This window comes from Heterodontus francisci, chromosome 27 (assembly GCF_036365525.1).
Source record: "Heterodontus francisci isolate sHetFra1 chromosome 27, sHetFra1.hap1, whole genome shotgun sequence".
NCBI classification, from domain to species: domain Eukaryota; kingdom Metazoa; phylum Chordata; class Chondrichthyes; order Heterodontiformes; family Heterodontidae; genus Heterodontus; species Heterodontus francisci.
Window position 1 is genome coordinate 13,228,467 of NC_090397.1, and position 22,421 is coordinate 13,250,887.

Sequence of the window (22,421 nt, forward strand, 5' to 3'; positions counted from 1 at the left end):
GGTCCTCAGGGCTACACTACTGTCATTCACCAGCACGGCTATCTGGTCCCATTGCCTTCGCGGAGATTGTCTGGAGGGCCTCCTGGCCCCCTGTGGATAGAGGACCTCTCTCCTCCAGTCCACCTCCTGACCAAGGCCTCCAGTGCTGTGTTAGTGATCCTTGGAGCCTGCTCTTTGCCAGGTAGCGCCATTCCTGTGACTTTCCCAGGTTGTGCAATGAATTCCAGCACCTGCTCCAACCAAATGCACCTCCACTTTAAGAGTTGCAGGCTTGCTTTAAGTAGCTACACTTGAAGTCTTGCTAGGCTCTCACGATTTTGCGGCCCCTACTCAGATGTGCAGTCACTCAACTTGGTGCTGATCACATGAAAATGAACAGGCGACAAGAAATTTGAGCACTGCCTGTGTTGGAGCAAATGGAGCAACAGGTTAATCACATATCCGGATCCCTGTGCCCATTTTGGACCTGATCCAATTTCTCCCCCCACAGTCCCTGGATTACTAGTCCAGTAACCTAGACCTGAATTTTCCTAATCCCATGGAGGCCCAGGAGTGAGACAGCGACAGGTCAATCCCTGTGCGTTCGATTTCCTTCGTTCATTTACATCTTTGCAACTTTTTTGTAAAGAAAGAAAGAATTTCATGACCTCAGGACAGCCAGTATGATTTACAGCCAATGAAGTATTGTGAAGTAATGTAGCCTGACAATGGAGAGAAGTAAGTATTCTCAGCCGCCATGGGATCCGCTGGGCATCACAGTGAAAGTTCCTGAGCCAGCCTGAAACATCCTCCTCAGACTTTAACCCAAAGACTGCTGTCAGGAATTGGTGGTGACAGGCAGAAGAAACATCATAGCCCCGCCCATCTTCCCCTCCCCCGCAAGCCCAGAAAGGAAGCTGAAACGTGAATTTAAATGGAATGGGAAGCTGGTTGATCTGGGATCCGGTCATGCTAGGCCAATAGTAATACAGTACCAATACTCTTGTTCAAGTGCCCCTGTGTAAAATTCTTTAATGGTCCTGGGGAGGGGAGGGGGTGGTCAGTGTCTGCTGTTAGGGCTGTGTGGGGTGGCCAGTGTCTGGGGGGTTCAGTGTCTAGTGTTGGTGCTGGGGGGGTGGCCAGTGCCTGGGGGTGGGGAAATTAGGGGTCAGTGTCTGGTGTTGGTGTTGGTGGGGGGGTGTCAGTGTGTGGGAGGGGGTCAGTGTCGGGGCGTGTATCTGGGCGGGGGGTCAGCGTCTGGTGTTGGTGGGGGAGTGTCAGTGTGTGGGAGGGGGTCAGCGTCGGGGCGTGTGTCTGGGGGGATCAGCGTCTGGTGTTGGTGGGGGGGTGTCAGTGAGTGGGAGGGGGTCAGTGTCGGGGCGTGTGTCTGGGTGGATCAGCCTCTGGTGTTAGTGGGGGAGTGTCAGTGTGTGGGAGGGGGTCAGTGTTGGGGCATGTGTCTGGGGGGGGTCAGCGTCTGGTGTTGGTGGGGGGGTGGCAGTGTGTGGGAGGGGGTCAGTGTCGGGGCGTGTGTCTGGGGGGATCAGCATCTGGTGTTGGTGGGGGGGTGTCAGTGTGTGGGAGGGGGTCAGCGTCTGGTGCTGGTGGGGGAGTGTCAGTGTGTGGGAGGGGGGTCAGCGTCTGGTGTTGGTGGAGGTGTGAGAGTGTGTGGGACGGGGTCAGTGTCAGGGCATTTGTCTGGGGGGGCCAGCACCTGGCGTTGGTGGGGGGGGGTGTCAGTGTCTGGGGGTCCATGTCTGGGGGGGGTCAGTGTCTGGCGTTCAGTGTCTGGATGGGTCAGTGTCTGGGTGAGGGGGTTGTCAATGTCTGGGGGCGGGGACAGTGTCTGGGAGCAGTCAGTACCTGGGAAGGGGGTCAGGGTCTCGTGATAGAGCTGGGAGGGTGGTCAGTGCCTGTGGGGGGTCAGTGTCTGGGGGCAAGGACAGTGTCGGGGATTGGTGATGTGGGAGTTAGTGTCGGGTTTTGGTGATGTGCGGGTTATTGTCGGGTGTGGGTGATGTGGGAGTTATTGTCGGGTGTTGGTGATGTGGGGGTTAGTGTCGGGTGTTGATGATGTGGGAGTTATTGTCGGGTGTTGTTGATGTGGGGGTTCGTGTCGGGTGTTGGTGATGTAGGGTTATTGTCGGGTGTGGGTGATGTGGGAGTTATCGTCAGGTGTTGTTGATGTGGGGGTTCGTGTCGGGTGTGGGTGATGTGGGAGTTATTGTCGGGTGTTGGTGATGTGGGGGTTAGTGTCGGGTGTTGATGATGTGGGAGTTATTGTCGGGTGTTGGTGATGTGGGGGTTATTGTCGGGTGTTGATGATGTGGGAGTTATTGTCGGGTGTTGGTGATGTGGGGGTTATTGTCGGGTGTTGATGATGTGGGGGTTATTGTCGGGTGTTGGTCATGTGGGGGTTATTGTCGGGTGTTGGTCATGTGGGGGTTAGTGTCGGGTGTTGATGATGTGGGAGTTATTGTCGGGTGTTGGTGATGTGGGGGTTATTGTCGGGTGTTGGTCATGTGGGGGTTAGTGTCGGGTGTTGATGATGTGGGAGTTATTGTCGGGTGTTGGTCATGTGGGGGTTAGTGTCGGGTGTTGATGATGTGGGAGTTATTGTCGGGTGTTGGTGATGTGGGGGTTAGTGTCGGGTGTTGATGATGTGGGAGTTATTAGCGGGTGTTGGTGATGTGGGGGTTAGTGTCGGGTGTTGGTGATGTGGGAGTTATTGTCAGGTGTTGGTGATGTGGGGGTTATTGTCGGGTGTTGGTGATGTGGGGGTTAGTGTCGGGTGTTGGTCATGTGGGGGTTAGTGTCGGGTGTTGATGATGTGGGAGTTATTGTCGGGTGTTGGTGATGTGGGGGTTAGTGTCGGGTGTTGATGATGTGGGAGTTACTGTCGGGTGTTGGTCATGTGGGGGTTAGTGTCGGGTGTTGATGATGTGGGAGTTATTGTCGGGTGTTGGTGATGTGGGGGTTAGTGTCGGGTGTTGATGATGTGGGAGTTATTGTCGGGTGTTGGTGATGTGGGAGTTATTGTCGGGTGTTGATGATGTGGGAGTTATTGTCGGGTGTTGGTGATGTGGGAGTTATTGTCAGGTGTTGATGATGTGGGAGTTATTGTCGGGTGTTGATGATGTGGGAGTTATTGTCGGGTGTTGGTGATGTGGGGGTTAGTGTCGGGTGTTGGTGATGTGGGAGTTATTGTCAGGTGTTGGTGATGTGGGGGTTATTGTCGGGTGTTGATGATGTGGGAGTTATTGTCAGGTGTTGGTGATGTGGGGGTTAGTGTCGGGTGTTGATGATGTGGGAGTTACTGTCGGGTGTTGGTGATGTGGGGGTTAGTGTCGGGTGTTGATGATGTGGGAGTTATTGTCGGGTGTTGGTGATGTGGGGGTTAGTGTCGGGTGTTGATGATGTGGGAGTTATTGTCAGGTGTTGGTGATGTGGGGGTTATTGTCGGGTGTTGATGATGTGGGAGTTATTGTCAGGTGTTGGTGATGTGGGGGTTATTGTCAGGTGTTGGTGATGTGGGGGTTAGTGTCGGGTGGTGGTCATGTGGGGTTATTGTCGGGTGTTGATGATGTGGGAGTTATTGTCAGGTGTTGGTGATGTGGGGGTTATTGTCGGGTGTTGATGATGTGGGAGTTATTGTCAGGTGTTGGTGATGTGGGGGTTATTGTCAGGTGTTGGTGATGTGGGGGTTAGTGTCGGGTGTTGGTCATGTGGGGGTTAGTGTCGGGTGTTGGTGATGTGGGGGTTATTGTCAGGTGTTGGTGATGTGGGGGTTAGTGTCGGGTGGTGGTCATGTGGGGTTATTGTCGGGTGTTGGTGATGTGCGGTTGCTGTCAGGTGGTGGTGATTTGGTGGTTATTGTCGGGTGTTGGTGATGTGGGGTTAGTGTCGGGTGTTGGTGATGTGCGGTTGCTGTCGGGTGGTGGTGATTTGGTGGTTATTGTCGGGTGTTGGTGATGTGGGGGTTAGTGTCGGTTGTTGGTGATGTGGGGGTTCGTGTCGGGTGTTGGTGATGTGGGGGTTAGTGTCGGTTGTTGGTGATGTGGGGGCTTGTGTCGGGTGTTGGTGATGTGGGGGTTAGTGTCGGGTGTTGGTGATGTGGGAGTTCGTGTCGGGCGTTGGTGATGTGGGGGTTAGTGTCGGGTGTTGGTGATGTGGGGGTTAGTGTCGGGTGTTGGTGATGTGGGGGTTAGTGTCGGGTGTTGGTGATGTGGGAGTTCGTGTCGGGCGTTGGTGATGTGGGGGTTAGTGTCGGGTGTTGGTGATGTGGGGGTTAGTGTCGGGTGTTGGTGATGTGGGAGTTCGTGTCGGGCGTTGGTGATGTGGGGGTTAGTGTCGGGTGTTGGTGATGTGGGAGTTCGTGTCGGGCGTTGGTGATGTGGGGGTTCGTTTCGGATGTTGGTGATGTGGGGGTTATTGTCGGGTGTTGGTGATGTGGGGGTTAGTGTTGTTGATGTGGGGGTTATTGTTGGGTGTTGGTGATGTGGGGGTTAGTGTCGGGTGTTGGTGATGTGGGGGTTCGTGTCGGGTGTTGGTGATGTGGGGGTTAGTGTCGGTTATTGGTGATGTGGGGGTTCGTGTCGGGTGTTGGTGATGTGGGGGTTAGTGTCGGGTGTTGGTAATGTGGGGGTTAGTGTCGGTTGTTGGTGATGTGGGGGTTTGTGTCGGGTGTTGGTGATGTGGGGGTTAGTGTCGGGTGTTGGTGATGTGGGAGTTCGTGTCGGGCGTTGGTGATGTGGGGGTTAGTGTTGGGTGTTGTTGATGTGGGGGTTATTGTTGGGTGTTGGTGATGTGGGGGTTAGTGTCGGGTGTTGGTGATGTGGGAGTTCGTGTCGGGCGTTGGTGATGTGGGGGTTCATTTCGGATGTTGGTGATGTGGGGGTTATTGTTGGGTGTTGGTGATGTGGGGGTTAGTGTCAGGTGTTGGTGATGTGGGGGTTCGTGTCGGGTGTTGGTGATGTGGGGGTTAGTGTCAGGTGTTGGTGATGTGGGGGTTCGTGTCGGGTGTTGGTGATGTGGGGGTTAGTGTCAGGTGTTGGTGATGTGGGGGTTCGTGTCGGGTGTTGGTGATGTGGGGGTTAGTGTCGGGTGTTGGTGATGTGGGGGTTCGTGTCGGGTGTTGGTGATGTGGGGGTTAGTGTCGGTTGTTGGTGATGTGGGGGTTCGTGTCGGGTGTTGGTGATGTGGGGGTTATTGTCAGGTGTTGGTGATGTGGGGGTTAGTGTCGGGTGGTGGTCATGTGGGGTTATTGTCGGGTGTTGGTGATGTGCGGTTGCTGTCAGGTGGTGGTGATTTGGTGGTTATTGTCGGGTGTTGGTGATGTGGGGTTAGTGTCGGGTGTTGGTGATGTGCGGTTGCTGTCGGGTGTTGGTGATTTGGTGGTTATTGTCGGGTGTTGGTGATGTGGGGGTTAGTGTCGGTTGTTGGTGATGTGGGGGTTCGTGTCGGGTGTTGGTGATGTGGGGGTTAGTGTCGGTTGTTGGTGATGTGGGGGTTTGTGTCGGGTGTTGGTGATGTGGGGGTTAGTGTTGGGTGTTGGTGATGTGGGAGTTCGTGTCGGGCGTTGGTGATGTGGGGGTTAGTGTCGGGTGTTGGTGATGTGGGGGTTAGTGTCGGGTGTTGGTGATGTGGGAGTTCGTGTCGGGCGTTGGTGATGTGGGGGTTAGTGTCGGGTGTTGGTGATGTGGGAGTTCGTGTCGGGCGTTGGTGATGTGGGGGTTCGTTTCGGATGTTGGTGATGTGGGGGTTATTGTCGGGTGTTGGTGATGTGGGGGTTAGTGTTGTTGATGTGGGGGTTATTGTTGGGTGTTGGTGATGTGGGGGTTAGTGTCGGGTGTTGGTGATGTGGGAGTTCGTGTCGGGCGTTGGTGATGTGGGGGTTAGTGTCGGGTGTTGGTGATGTGGGGGTTAGTGTCGGGTGTTGGTGATGTGGGAGTTCGTGTCGGGCGTTGGTGATGTGGGGGTTAGTGTCGGTTGTTGGTGATGTGGGGATTTGTGTCGGGTGTTGGTGATGTGGGGGTTAGTGTCGGGTGTTGGTGATGTGGGAGTTCGTGTCGGGCGTTGGTGATGTGGGGGTTAGTGTTGGGTGTTGTTGATGTGGGGGTTATTGTTGGGTGTTGGTGATGTGGGGGTTAGTGTCGGGTGTTGGTGATGTGGGAGTTCGTGTCGGGCGTTGGTGATGTGGGGGTTAGTGTCAGGTGTTGGTGATGTGGGGGTTCATTTCGGATGTTGGTGATGTGGGGGTTAGTGTCGGTTGTTGGTGATGTGGGGGTTTGTGTCGGTTGTTGGTGATGTGGGGGTTAGTGTTGGGTGTTGTTGATGTGGGGGTTATTGTTGGGTGTTGGTGATGTGGGGGTTAGTGTCGGTTGTTGGTGATGTGGGGGTTTGTGTCGGGTGTTGGTGATGTGGGGGTTAGTGTCGGGTGTTGGTGATGTGGGAATTCGTGTCGGGCGTTGGTGATGTGGGGGTTCGTTTCGGATGTTGGTGATGTGGGGGTTAGTGTCGGGTGTTGGTGATGTGGGGGTTAGTGTTGTTGATGTGGGGGTTATTGTTGGGTGTTGGTGATGTGGGGGTTAGTGTCGGGTGTTGGTGATGTGGGGGTTCGTGTCGGTTGTTGGTGATGTGGGGGTTAGTGTCGGTTGTTGGTGATGTGGGGGTTAGTGTCGGTTGTTGGTGATGTGGGGGTTATTGTTAGGTGTTGGTGATGTGGGCAATGGTTAGTGTTGAATGTTGTCAATGTTGAGCGGGGAGGGTGTAGTGCCCGGATGCTGTTCTTGGATACTGAGGAATTTCTCTGTTAATATCAGCTTAGAAGTTTAAAATCAACCCTCAAAAATCAATCTAGTTTTGTGACTCTGGTAAATCGAATTGTATTCACTAATGAGATTGACACATTTCCTAAAATGAATGGTAGGTTGAGACTAACTGACCCTTATTCTGAGAAATTCTGGGTTCAATCGAAATAATCGTACTAATTGAGGCATCACTCATGAGGAAATGTACAATCTAATTCACACATATCTTTTAAAGTAGGCTCGAATATTATTCACTGAATTAAAACCCAGATAACAATTTATAAGTGAAAACCCGAATCATGTGTCATGCCACCTGAAGGTTAATAGATATTATCACAGCAGTGCAGAGCTCAATCGATCAGTGAGTGATTGTTTTGGCTTTATTAATGCATGTTAGCACGAGGACAGTTTGCGTTGGTGAGAAGATTGTGGTAAATTCACTGTTAGAATTGGACAAGTTTGCTAAGCGTGAGTTTGCACTATTAAAGAGTAGGGAAATTAGAACAATCAGGTTTTCTACACGAGTTAGAAGGTTGAAGTGAAAACCTGTACAAGAATAAATATTGTAGAAGATTAGAGAAACAACAGAGTGTCGGATTGAGATGTGATCAAAAGGATGAATTATTGCTGTATCTTTGAAACCCTGCTTGCAAATGAATCACATTTATACATTAAAAGAGCTGTTGGTGTGGTTTGTACTGTGCATTATGACAGTATTGATTTGATTGGAGAAAGCCCATATGGAGCATGACAGAAGATGCTGAAGTTTAGAACACTAAAATAAGAAATCAAAAGACAATGGTCCCGATTTTGCGGTCAGTGGCAAAGTGACAGCCTTCATCACTGACCTTGAAGATAACTCCCCACAAAGATCCAATGATCCCTGTGGTATGGATTTCCCCTTTCTCAATGCTAATTTGAATCTGGCACCAAGCAAGCAGATCTCCAGCAACAATAATGTCATCAAGCAGAGCAAGCCCCAGCCAACCACATTGAAGTATTCTCATAGACAGCAAACCGGGAAGTAAAATGCAATGATTTATCCTCCACAATTTTACAGAGAGTGAAATAAAGATTGGGACATACACACTAAAGGCTGAAATATCTTTTAAAAACTTGTAAAAAATAATTGTAATTATATTGAAAATCTATGCAATTTTTATCATAATCCAGAAATTTGACATTATACAAGTATAAAATTAGTTTTCAAGGGCCAGAGAGGTTGTTCAGCAATAGCTATATTGTTAAAATCCCAATTATATCTCATTAACAAGGTGTAAGTTTATGGTGTGGGGGGGGGTTTGCTAACAGTGATATTACAGCATAAAATGGGAAGTTTTCGCCAGCTCACTGCTTTCCACCTGCATTCCCTGTGGAGCAACAGGGAAACACTAACAGTAACTACTGCATTTCTGCGTTCTGTTGTGCAGACACCAGAAATTGCTGTCAGTTTAAAAGTTATAAAGATGGCGAATGCTGACAGTTTCACCATCATCGCTAGTGCAAAATCTGGGCAATCGTGACATAACCTCAGGGCCTTATTAGAAAATGTCAGAGAACAGCAATAAATATGGTCTATATATAGGAACACAATTAAAGTCAAACTTTTATATTAAAATAGGACCAGGCAGATTTATATCATCTCATATTTAAGTCAGTGCTGAAAAACGGCTTGTTCCGGTTTTGTAAGAATGTTTTTTTTTAATTTTTAATCATTTACAGCTGCTATCTGAGGAAGAAAACAAGATTGCTGTTATTGACAAGTTTAACTGTGAACAGCAAAAGAACCAGCAACACATAAATGATTTGAAGAACAGGTTAGAGGTCAGTGATGATTATTTTAGTAATTGCTTTTAAAGAAACTTTTACAATGAAACAATGATTAACACTGATAACATTGTTAGTGTGTGGTGGGGTGGGGGCTGTGGAGTTGGTGGTGAGCACAGGGGTACATGTCTAACCCAGTTCTCCTGAGCTAGTATATCAGGTGGCAAAATCAGAAGGGCCAATGTGTGCCTGAGGTTTTACATCAGTCCAGAATGAGGTTAAGTAGAAATCATCAGAAATTAAAAATCTGAATACAGAATAAAGTCCAACGCCAGGATTTTGGGAGAGACGAGGCTTTCAAGTAAAATCATTAACTAGAGCTTTAAAATAAACACAAGGTTATGCAATTAATTAATGTAGTCATGACATCGGGAAATATATAATGTTGAAGTTTGCATGAAGGAGGGAGGGAGAGGGAAGCAGAGGCGAGGGAGAATGGAATAGAGGGAGTCACTGAGGAAGGAGATGTGACTGTGAAAATGAGTTTTGGTATCGAGGGATTTGGGGTCAGGGTGGGAACAGGTAATCAGAGTGAGAGGAGTCTCGTGTGGAGTATAAACACTGGAATAGACCAGTTGAGTTGAATGTTCTGTTTCTGTGTGGTAGATTCTACATAATTCTATTTTTAAAGCCTTATTTTGAACATTGGAAATACTCATTGCTGAGAAAAGATGGTGGGTGAAAAAGAATTTTGAACCATCCAGTCGGATCTTAGCAGCCAGATCGTGCAATCACAGTGATATATTCTCACTGTAGAAAGTAACGGCTAGTTGGGGCTGCACTCATTAGCCCTGAAATGGGGGGTGGGGATTGCAAGGCAAGATTAACCCGTGCTCACTGACTACAAGGCAGGCAGCGTGCCAACTTTGTGTGCTGCATATTGTTTCTCTTGATTGTAGCATCCACCCACGCTAACCGTGATGTTGATTGGCTGGACACTTGAGCAGGGCACCAATATTGTAAGAGGTTAAGCAGCAGTTAAAGTTAGCCTGCACTGCTTAAAGGGGAGGTCCATTGCGGCTGCAGCAGGTGCTCAGGGACCTGAATCTGACTTGGGAAAGACAGAAGAATGGCACAACATGAAAAAAGTGCTTCCTTGTATTCCCCCTGCATCTTTTGCCCAGATTGAAAGTTTTGGGCAAAGGATGCCGAGGGAATATGAAGAAGCAATTTTTTACACACCATGTGGTAATGATCTGGATCCTACTGTCCACAAGGGTGGTGGAAGCGGAGACAATCAATGACTTCAAGAAGATGTTGGATGGCCACCTGAGAGAAACAGACTTGCAGAACTACAGGGATTGACCCAGGGAGTGCTCTCACATTGCAGAGTCGGCATGGGCCGAATGGCCTCCTTCTGTGCCGTATATGACTCTATGGGCTGCAATTTCCATTGCCGCCACCGAAATCGGCAGCGTCTCATTTAAATAGCTGAGAGGACCACCCACCCCGATGATGTGGAGGGGGCGGGTGGTCCGTCCCCGGCAATGGCGTCAGCAGCCTTTGTGCAGGCACTGAGGCTTTTTTTTAAGGGCTCCGAGCCCTTCCATTTAATTCAAATATTTCAAGAAAGATGTTGCAAAAATTTTTTTAAACATTTAATTTGCCCCACAGCCCCCCAATAACCATGCCATGCATTACTTGCCCTCCCCCCCACAAAAACACTTCCCCTGCCAACCTGACCTTCCCACCCCCAAAGTTCATAAACTATAAACTTTACCCCTTCCCACCATCCCTTACATCAATGGTATAAGTTTGACCCTGCTCCCCACCCCCCTACCCTGCACTGAAAAACTTACCTGCTCCCCCCTCCCCACCAATGCTCTGCCTCCGATCCCTGGAGAGGTATCCGAAGGCATGGGAGTACCGGCCACCGGCACCAATTTCGCTCCTGAACAGACGGAGGGAGTGGGTAGGTCATTTATTCCTTCATTTACATTTTCTTACAGATGCAGATTTGGCTTCCGTTGCCAAGTGGCAGGGAGCCGCCACGAGGCCTCGCCACCGCCAGCAATATCAGGCTGGGCATTCCCGGGGTCGAAACCCATGGTGGGCCTCTGCCGGAGGCATTTTCCTGCCCCCCTCCCCCACCCACCACGACCCCTGATGTCGGGGGTGTCTGTAAAATTCAGCCCTATGAGAGAGAGCAGATTTCCAGGTTTTCAGATGCTGAACTGGAGGTCTTGGTGGAGGACATGCAAAGGAGAAGAGACGTCCTGTATCCATAGGGACCCAGGAGGCCCTCCAGGTACATGCTCAGAAGGTAGTTGGTACAGATAGCCATGGAGGTCAATGCCAGGAGTCAAGCCTCGAGGACCTGGATGCCGTGCGCAAGAGGTTCAGTTTGCTCACATGAGTGATTAAGGTCAGTGAATGGATCTGTAAATGTCATATCCTACCAACTGCACCACTAGCCTCAGACACTGCTCAATGCACCACAGCCTCACCATTCACCTACCAACAATCTATCAATCAGAACTCGTACCTGACATTCACATGCTATACTGCATGTAGTGCTGCAAGCCTCACAGCTACATCTTATAGCTTGCACGTTCTGCCAACTATTCAACCATGACAGCCACATCAGCAAAACAGATCGCACAACACTCATTGACATACATCCCTCTCTCTTGCAGAACAAGGTGACGCACAACCAAAGACAGCACGAGCTAAATGGAGGGGTTAGGTGCACCTGCATGTCCTAAGCCCCACATAGGAGACGGTGCGGGCCATTAATGGGATTCCCATTGTTGAGGCCGTGACCAGGGGAAGTGCTGAAACCATCATAGATATCGAATCCTCCTCCGCCTCTTATCCCACTTTCCCCTCAGCACAAACTCCCTTCTCTTTCATAAGCTGTAGATGGGGTAAGCATGTACCTCTTACTTTCCTTACCCTTGCCATACCACAACTTTTCAGCGACTGGTGTACAAGGACACCCAGGTCTTGTTGTCCTCCCCCTTTCCCAATCTATCACCATTCAGATAATAATCTGCCTTTCTGTTTTTACAACCAAAGTGGATAACCTCACATTTATCCACATTATACTGCATCTGCCATGCATTTCCCCACTCACCCAATTTGTCCAAATCACATTGGAGCCTCTTTGCATCCTCCACACAGCTCACATTCCCCCCCAGCTTTGTGTTGTCTGCAAACATTGAAATATTACATTTAGTTCCCTCACCAAAGTCATTAATATATATTGTGAATAGCTGGGGCCTAAGCACTGACCCCTGCGGTACCCCACTAGTCACTGCCTGCCACCCGGAAAAAGACCTGTTTATTCCTACTCTCTGTTTCCTGTCTGTCTGAAAGGGGGTTAGCTGGAGTGTTAAGCTCCAAAATGGCAGTGTTGGCATCAAATCAGCATGGCAACCTGACTAATGTCATAATCTGCCCGCTCTGCATACTTCCAGGGGCTGTTTACTGTGCCCGCATTAATCCCCTCGCCAATATGACGTCTGATGTGACTAATTCCAGAGTTGTGCGCAAACATCACGCACGACATTTTGGACATCAAGCAGCAACCGTAGTGCTGGCAAAATGGTGGCCACCAATCCAACGTTTGCAGCGCCACCTGCAGAAGTAACAGGTACTGCAGGTACATATAATGAGTTCTCAATGACAAGAGATTAATCGGATATAACAGCACTTTTCTCAACACAGAAACTGCACTAAACAATTGAGACACACTACAAAAATAGTTTGAAAACAATACTTTAAGCATCTTCCTTCATCCACTTGCTAATATTGGCGGGCACAATAATGAAATCAAATCAAGTCCTGGGCCCACTTTCCACTGCTGTACTTAAACTGAACACAACATTGCGATTCTTTGGCATCTTCAGCAGTTTTTTTTCACATTTTTCAATGTATGTTTAGTCCAAAGTTATCAACAGTACAAATATCGTTCATTTCTCTGAGGGTGAGTCATTCTTTCCAGTTCTGCTGAATGTAATCCTCGAGGCAGTTATTCTCAGAAAGGCAGCAAGAAGGCCCAAGTGGATGTCAAATTCTCCTTTGAGAAGGCAACCAGCAGTCACCAAAAACACGCCAGTGTGTAGCGACAGACAGATTGTTCACCTCTCACTTAATCATTGAATATTACAGCACAGAGGGAGGCCAATCAGCCCATCTTGTCTATGCCAGTCCTTTAAAATAGCTATCCAATTAGTCCCACTCACCTGCCCTTTTATTAAAATTTGTTTGTGGGATGTGGGCGTCGATGGCCAGGCTAGCATTTATTGCCCATCCCTAATTACCCTTGAGAAGGTGGTGGTGAGCTGTCTTCTTGAACTGCTGCAGTCCTTGGGGTGTAGGTACACTCACAGTGCCGTTAGGAAGGGAGTTCCAGGATTTTGATCCAGTGACAGTGAAGGAACTGCAATATAGTTCCAAGTCAGGATGGTTTGTGGCCTGGAGGGAAACTTGCAGGTGGTGGTGTTCCCATGCATCTGCTGCCCTTGTCCTTCTAGGTGGTAGAGGTCGCTGGTTTGGAAGGTGCTGTTGAAGGAGCCTTGATGAGTTGCTGCAGTGCATCGGTGGTGAAGGGAGTGAATGTTTAAGGTGGTGGATGGGGTACCAATCAAGCGGGTTGCTTTGTCCTGGATGGTGTCGAACTTCTTGCATGTTGTTGGAGCTGCACCCATCCAGGCAAGTGGAGAGTATTCCATCACACTCCTGACTTGTGCCTTGTAGATGGTGGACTGGCACTGGGGAGACAGGAGGTGAGTTACTCACCACAGACCTCTTAATCTCTGACCTTCTCTTGTAGCCACTGCAATTATGTGGCTGCTCTAGTTCAGCTTCTGGTCAATGGTAACCCCCAGGATGTTGATAGTGGGGAATTCCGCAATCGTAATGCCATTGAACATCAAGGGGAGATGGTTAGATTCTCTCTTGTTTGAGAAGGTCATTGCCTGGCACTTGTGTGGCGTGAATGTTACTTGCCACTTATCAGCCCCAGCCTGGATATTGTCCAGTTCTTGCTGCATCTGGACATGGGCTACTTCAGTATCTGAAGAGTCACGAATGGTGCTGAACATTGTGCAATCATCAGCGCACATCCCCACTTCTGACCTTGTGATGGAGGGAAGGTCATTGATCAAGTAGTCGAAGATGGTTGAGACTAGGACACTACCCTGAGGAACTCCTGCAGTGATGTCCTGGGACTGAGATAATTGACTTTCAACAACCACATCCATCTTCCTTTGTGTTAGGTATGACTCCAACCAATGAAGAGTTTTCCCCCGGATTCCCATTGACTCCAGTTTTGCTCGGGCTCCTTGATGCCATACTCGGTCAAATTCTGCCTTGACGTCAAAGTCACTCACTCTCACCTCACCTCTGGAGTTCTGCTCTTTTGTCCATGTTTGAACCAAGGCTGTAATGAGGTCAGGAGCTGAGTGGCCCTGGCGAACCCAAACTGAGCCTCAGTGAGCAGGTTAATGCTGAGTAAATGCTGCTTGATAGCACTGTTGATGACCCCTGCCATCACTTTGCCGATGATCAGGAGTAGACTGATGGGGCGGTAATTGGCCTAGTTGGATTTGTCATGCTTTTTGTGGATAGGATATTCCTGGGCAATTTTCCACATTGCCAGGTAGATGCCAGTGTTATAGCTGTACTGGAACAACTTGGCTAGGGGTGCGGCAAGTTCTGGAGCACAGGTCTTCTGTACTATTGCCGGAATATTGTCAGGGCCCATAGCCTTTGCAGTATCCAGTGCCGTCAGTCGTTTCTTGATATCATGTGCAGTGAATCGAATTGGCTGAAGACTGGAATCTGTGGTGCTGGGGACTTCAGGAGGAGGCCGAACCAACACGAGGGAAAAACATACTTGACCTCGTCCTCACCAATCTGCCTGCCGCAGATGCTTCTGTCCATGACTGCATTGGTAGGAGTGACCACCACACAGTCCTTGTGGAGACGCAGTCCCGCCTTTATATTGAGGATACCGTCCATCGTGTTGTGTGGCACTATCACCGTGCTAAATGGGATAGATTTCGAACAGATTTAGCAATGCAAAACTGGGCATCCATGAGGCGCTGTGGGCCATCAGCAGCAGCAGAATTGTACTCAACCACAATCTGTAACCTCATGACCCAGCATATCCCCCACTCTACCATTACCATCAAGCCAGGAGACCAACCCTGGTTCAATGAAAAGTACAGGAGGGCATGCCAGGAGCAGCACCAGGCATACCTCAAAATGAGGTGTCAACCTGGTGAAGCTACAACACAGGACCATCTGCGTGCCAAACTGCATAAGCAGCATGCGATAGACAGAGCTAAGCGATCCCACAATCAAAGGATCAGATCTAAGCTCTGCAGTCCTGCCACATCCAGCCGTGAATGGTGGTAGACTCTTAAACAACCAACTGGAGGAGGTGGCTCCACAAATATCCCCATCCTCAATGATGGGGGAGCCCAGCACATCAGTGCGAAAGATAAGGCTGAAGCATTTGCAACAATCTTCAGCCAGAAGTGCCGAGTTGATGATTCATTTCCGCCTCCTCCTGAAGTCCCCAGCATCACAGATGCCAGACTTCAGCCAATTCGATTCACTCCGCGTGATATCAAGAAACGACTGACGGCACTGGATACTGCAAAAGCTATGGGCCCTGACAATATTCCGGCAATAATACTGAAGACCTGTGCTCCAGAACTTGCCGCACCCTCTAGCCAAGCTGTTCCAGTGCAACTACAACACTGGCATCTACCCTGCAATGTGGAAAATTGCCCAGGTATGTCCTGTACACAAAAAGCAGGACAAGTCCAACCCGGCCAATTACCGCCTCATCAGTCTACTCTCAATCATCAGTAAATCATCATCAACAGTGCCATCAAGCGGCACTTGCTTAGCAATAACCTGCTCAGTGACGCTCAGTTTGGGTTTCGCCAGGGCCACTCAGCTCCTGACCTCATTACAGCCTTGGTTCAAACATGGACAAAAGAGTTGAACTCAAGAGGTGAGGTGACATCAAGGCAGCATTTTACCGAGTATGGCATCAAGGAGCCCTAGCAAAACTGAGGTCAATGGGAATCAGGGGGAAAACCCTCCGCTGGCTGGAGTCATACCTAGTGCAAAGGAAGATGGTTGTGGTTGTTGGAGGTCAATCATCTGAGCTCCAGGACATCACTTCAGGAGTTCCTCAGAGTAGTGTCCTAGGCCCCACCACCTTCAGCTGCTTCATCAATGAACTTCCTTCAATCATAAGGTCAGAAGTGGGGATGTTCACTGATGATTGCACAATGTTCAGTACCATTCGTGACTCCTCAGATACTGAAGAAGTCCGTGTAGAAATGCAGCAAGACCTGGACAATATCCAGGCTTGGGCTGATAAGTGGCAAGTAACATTCGTGCCACACAAGTGCCAGGCAATGACCATCTCCAACAAGAAAGAATCTAACCATGTCCCCTTGACATTCAACAGCATTACCATCGCTGAATCCCCCACTATCAACATCCTAGGGGCTACCATTGACCAGAAATTGAACTGGAGTAGCCATATAAATACTGTGGCTATAAGAGCAGGTCAGAGGCTAGGAATCCTGAGGTGAGTAACTCACCTCCTGACTCCCCAAAGCCTGTCCACCATCTACGAGGCACAAGTCAGGAGTGTGATGGAATACTCTCCACTTGCCTGGATGGGTGCAGCTCCAACAACACTCAAGAAGCTCGACACCATCCAGGACAAAGCAGCCCGCTTGATTGGCACCCCATCTACAAACATTCACTCCCTTTACCACCGACGCACAGTGGCAGCAGTGTGTACCATCTACAAGATGCACTGCAGCAATGCACCAAGGCTCCTTAGACAGCACCTTCCAAACCCGCGACCTCTACCAACTAGAAGGACAAGGGCAGCAAATACATGGGAACACCACCACCTGCAAGTTCCCTTCCAAATCACACACCATCCTGACTTGGAACTATATCGCCGTTCCTTCACTGTCGCTGGGTCAAAGTCCTGGAACTCCCTTCCTAACAGCACTGTTGGTATACCTACCCCAAATAGACTCCAGCGGTTCAAGAAGGCAGCTCACCACCACCTTCTCAAGGGCAATTAGGGATGAGTAATAAATGCTGGCCTGGCCAGCATCGCCCACATCCCATGAATGAATAAAAAAAAACCAATACTGTCATGGACAGATGCATCTGCGGCTGGTAGATTGGTGAAGACGAGGTCAAGTAGGTTTTTCAGTCTAGCAGCTATGTCCTTTAGGACTCGGCCAGCTCTGTCTGTAATGGTGCTAGCGAGCTACTCTTGGTGAAGGACATTGAGGTTCCCCCACCCAGAGTACATACTGTGCCCTTGCTACCCTCAGTGCTTCTTTCAATTGGTGTCCAACAAGTTGTCCCCTTTAAATTACCGCATGTGTATGGCCGCGCAAAATGTTTAAACAGCCCACTCATTAAATGAATAGGCCGCACACAACAACAAAAAATTCGAGGGAACATTCGTCTTGATATCCTGACATCCTTCCTAAGACCTTCAGGGGGCATCCAGAATATCTGCTACAATTGACAAGGCAATACATCAGCCACAAGAGACAAATCTCAGCTTTTTGATAGCCCCACCAACCTCGCTGGGGCTGCTGGTTGATAATGTGCCAATGTGCAGGCTGGATAGATCCCTAATAGATCACTATTCCTCTAATATTCTGCCAGCTTACTGGATATCCTAGATTGACCCTCCAGCCAATATTGGTCCAAATTCAGCAGCCCTCTGTCTCACAGCTGCAGTGATCATTTGAGTCCTTTGTTGTTTTTATTGTTGCCTGCATCACGGGTGTTGACACAAACCAGAACTTCCAACATCTGGATCAAAGCTGGGACTTTTAAAAAAACACTTTCCCAAACACAGGGTTTGAGCAAAACAGTATATTAGTACTTAGATATAAGTTGGGTGTCACTGGCCACATTTGCAGTCAAGAATATAGAAACCATGTCCAATATGATCAGTTGTCTTGGACAGAAAATGAAGAGTCCACAAGCAATAACACTTCATTAGGATAACCTATCATTAATAACTCATTCACAACAAGGATAGCCTATGATCAATAACTTATTTATAAAAGATCAAAACACTTTGAAATGTAAACTCTATATAGGATTCATGTACTATTATCTAAAAACATGTTCAATGGTGCATCATTTTAAAGTTAATAGGCATGGATTGTTATATATCCCCTTCAGATTTAAGACTAGTTAGTCTGAAGCTAAGTTTGAATGTAAATTCTTATCGTTAACATGTGCTGATTTGAAATTCTGGTCGTACAGAAGATAAAGCAAAAATAGGTTGGCGAGGACTTCAGAAAAATCTTCCTTATCTCTTGTCTTTAATCTAATGGTTCCTTGTGGTCTGAGTCGAGCTTTGGTATCTGGTGTGTTGAAAACCTGGACATGTTCCAGTTTTTCAACTGCTGGCATCATCAATATAAAGAAGCAATCATATTCACTCGCTTGGAATGTCACAAATATTTGGTGCTTGGTTCCAAAAACATGAACTAATCATCTACTGAATGAGTCAGCATAGCATTAGAGAAACATAAAAATGCATCTGAGTACTTCAGTCTGTTTAAGGCCTCTTGTACCAGTTTAACACTGAACTATCAGCTTGACTATTAAAGGAAAAGAAAGACTTGCCTAAATATTGACCAGGACATCAAGGAGAACGCCCCTGCCCTTCTTCCAGTAGTGCTATGTGATCTTTTCCATCTACCTGAGAGAGAAGACGGGGCCTTGGTTTTATGTCTCATCCAAAAAGTGGCATCTCAATCACCCCCGCACTGGACTGTCAGCCTAGATTATGCAATTCGGTTTTTGCAGGGGGACTTGAACCAGGACTTTTTGAATTCGAACTGAGCCACATCTGACACATGATGTATGAGTGAAATTAATTTGATTTAAATACTGAGCTTCTCAGTGCCACTTGAAATGGGTAATAAACGACTGACCTTGCCAATAATATCCACATCCTGAGAATGAATAGATTTTTTAAAAATGCATGCTCCAACAGGAGGGCGTGTATCAAAATGATTAAGACAAGGTACGAATCACACGTGCTTATATGTTTGCCTTTTCTGATGTTGTGAGAGAGTGATGTTCACATACCAGCTCCCTGTGTTACCATTCCTTAAACAAGCTCTGCTATCTCCATGGCAGAATTGTAGACACGTGGGGCTGAATTCCCGGTGCCCCCCGAAGGCAGGAACAGAGATCGGGGCGGGGCCCTTAAAATACTGGCGCCAGGTGGCATGTCAATTTCAAGACACCGATCCTGGTGCTGGCAATAATCACAGGACAGGGGGGAGGGGGGGGAGGGCAGGAAAGGAATCCCATTCTCCTCCCATTTGAGGCCGATGGAAGCTATTTAAAAAGCTCGTTAAGAGCTTGTGAAGGTTTGAGATTTAAATTTTTAAAGGGCCAGACTGGGGGAGGCAAATATAGAGTGGGGAGCCAGTCTTGGCTGCCCCAGGGCATCACCCCAACCCCATAACAGGGTCAGCAGGGCAAAGAGGGACTGGGCACTTGGTACGGGGTGGGGGGGGGGAATGCCTTTGGCACTGGGCAGGTGGCAGGAAGAATGACACTCAGCGCCTGAGATTTGAATGGGGTTAGCACCCCTCCTGTCGCGGGGCAGAATAGCACAGGGCAAGGCTGCGAAGGATAATTGGGCAGCCAAATGTCCAGAAGGATGGCTCCAGCTGTCAATGGGGGTACAACTGTCAGATTTTGGGCCCAGTGGTGATGAGGGGCAACACCCTCTGCAGGAAGAGCAGAACATTGGGCATCAGATGGGCATGGGAGGGGAAAGAAGGGCAGGAAGACAACAAAGGCCAAACCCTCAACACAGGATCTACTGCTGAAAATGGAGCTACCTGGAGGTGACTGAGACCCAGTGCCACAGGAGACTCCGACTCTCCAGGCAGATGGATACAGACATCTGTGCCCTCGTCACCGAAGACCTCACACTTTGCAACACTGATTGCCATGCCCTCTCAGAGGCTGTCAAAGTCACTGTGGTCTTGAACTGCTTTGCTTCTGGCTCCTTCCAAGGATCAGCTGCAGACCATAGTGGCATCTCAAAAACAGCGGGACACCACTGTATCTCGATGGTCACTGATGCCCTCTTTGGCAGATCTGGACAGCACATTCATTTAACAACAATAAGGCCTCACAGGAAAAGAGGACATTGGGTTTCGCCTCCATTGGTGGATTCCCCCAGGTGCAAGGCATCATCGATGATCAGTCATTGAGATCGATCAACAGGAAGGCCTTCCACTCCCTCAATGTCCAACTGGTCTGCAACTATAACAAGAGCTTCCTCCATGTGTGCGCTCACTTTCCTGGCAGCTGCCATGACTCCTTCATCATCCGCTAGTTCAGGCTGCCTCAGATTTTTATTCCAACCCCCGAAATGTGTAGATTGATAACAGGGGACAAGGGATATCCCATGAAGAGATGGCTACTGACCCTTCTGCAGGAGCCCCAGACAGAGACACAGAGGCGATACAACCCTCCCTCCTCTTCCTCATGGCTTCGGCATCGATGAAGTGAGGGGCTACCCTGCCCCAGGTGCCAGGGAGCTGTACCTTTGGGATGAGCTTCACTTGAACCACACTGGTACCAGTGTCCTGCCGAATCATATAACTAAGACTGTAGAGAGAGCTTTAAACTAAATAGTTGGGGTGAGGGTTCACAAGAGGGGTGATTTAGAAAGTTAATGAAAAAGAACAAGGCAATAGTACAGGGTAGCGCTACGGGTAATGATAACCAAAGTGTGAGAGGAAGGGATGGAGCGTACTGCAAATAGGGTCAGACTAGGAAAAAATGGTAAAATTTCAGAATTAAAGGCTGTTTATTTGAATGCATGCAGCATTTGTAACAAGATGGATGAATTGATAGCACAAATAGAAATAAATAGGTATGATACGATGGCCATTACAGAGACATGGTTGCAGAGTGACCAAGGCTGGCAACTGAACATTCAAGGGTATTTGACATTTCAGAAGGATAGGAAGGTGGGGTAGCTCTGTTAATAAAGGATGAGATCAGTAAAGTAGTGAGAAATGATCTTGGCACGAAAGATTAAGATGTAGAATCAGTTTGGGTGGAGATAAGAAATAGCAAAGGAAAGATGTCACTGGTGGGTGTAGTTTATAGGCCCCCTAACAGTAGCTATACTGTAGGTCGGAGTATAAATCAGGAAATAATTGGGGTTTGTAAGAAAGGTACTACAAGTAATTGTGGGCAACTTTAATCATCATACAGATTGGACAAGTCAAATTGGCAAAGGTAGTCTTGAAGATGAGTTCATAAAGTATATTTGGGAAAGTTCTGGAACTAACCAGGAAGCAGGATATTTTAGACCTTGTAATGAGACAGGATTAATTAATGATCTCAGAGTAAATGATCTCTAGGCAAGAGTTATCATAACATGATAGAAATTCACATTCAATTTGAGGATGAGAAGCTTGGGTCAAACTAGTATCGTAAACGTAAATCAAGGCAATTACAAAGGTATTAAGACAGAGTGGCTACAGTGGACTGGAAAAATAGTAAGATGGTAGATAATCAGTGTCAGACATTGAAGGAGATATTTCATAACTCTCCACAAAGATATATTCCATTGAGAAAGAAAGACTCGATGAGAATAATGCAGTTGGAATATAGAATTAACCATGATCTACTTGAATGGCAAAACAGACTTGATGGGCTGAATGGCATCCTCTTTTTCCTATGTCCCCATGGAAGGCCCCCTTTTAATATAGTCCTGATATTGATCAATTTGCACACTCTGGCAGATTAAGAAGTTGGCTCTAATTGTGTTGGACACTTCTGTCAGTTTTTATTGTTTCTAAACATGTCTGCCAGGAAAAGATAAAAAGCAAATTAATTTGAAGCTTCTATGATCTAGCTTAGTACATCAGATTATTTTTAGACATGACAGTGGAATATTGTACCAGACAAACAAAGTTGAATGTCAGATTGTTGAAGTCACAGCCAAAAAGGACATTAGAAGCAAAGCTTTCTCTATCATGCTGTACTCATGCAAAACTCTGCTGCCTGCTCATCAGATCCTGCTCACCCATCACCCCTGTGCTTGCTGATCTGCATTGACTCCTGGGGCCAGATTTTCAAAGGGTCGTGGGGACAGGAACCTAAGCAGAAGTGATTTGAAGATTGCGGTCTCAGAGGTTGTCTCCGGAAACAGATGCCTCTGGGACAGATTTTAATGTCAGGGCGGGGGTGGGGGGTGGATGTAGGCAACAGGGAAGCTGCTCGCTCTAATTAATGACCCATTAAGCTCCTTTAGGAGCTTGTTAACAGGCCGGGGAGGTTGGCACCGCAATTTTGGAAAGGGATTCCGGTGAACCCGAACGGTCTGGTGCACGATCGTACACAGCTGTCAGGTTCACTGCGGGGCAAAGGGAAAGTACTTAAAGTTTTAAATTATCAGGAGCCCTGGCATCCTGCGCAGGGTGTGCACAGTACCTTTGTTTTGGCCATTTCACCTCCATTCTATTCTACATTTGGTGCTGTCCCTCTGAGGAGCTGCCTGCTCTCCTCAGCAAGGCAGCAGCAGGCTCCATCATAGCTGCCTCTTGCCTTTGCCTCTGGCACCAGGCAAGCAGCACCTACTCCCTGGAGGCGCTGAGCTCGCCTCCTGCCCAATCAGGTCATTAGCATCTAAAAATAGCGTCGCATGAGCGATGCAGTGAAGGTGAGGTGTCAGGACCTGGAAGTTATCCGGGTGTCTTGTTCCTGACCCTGGTTTGAAAATCAAGCCCCTGA

At 48.3% G+C, this 22,421-nt stretch overlaps 1 protein-coding gene across 3 annotated transcripts in view; it reads left to right on the forward strand.

The window, feature by feature from the left end:
- LOC137384651 (uncharacterized) overlaps positions 1-22,421 on the forward strand; it is a 134,222-nt gene that overhangs the window by 63,340 nt on the left and 48,461 nt on the right. For all 3 annotated transcript variants that reach the window (XM_068058846.1, XM_068058847.1, XM_068058848.1), the window contains one exon: positions 8,511-8,612. In XM_068058846.1, coding sequence (XP_067914947.1) covers positions 8,511-8,612 — 102 coding nt within the window. The remainder of the gene's footprint in view (positions 1-8,510; positions 8,613-22,421) is intronic.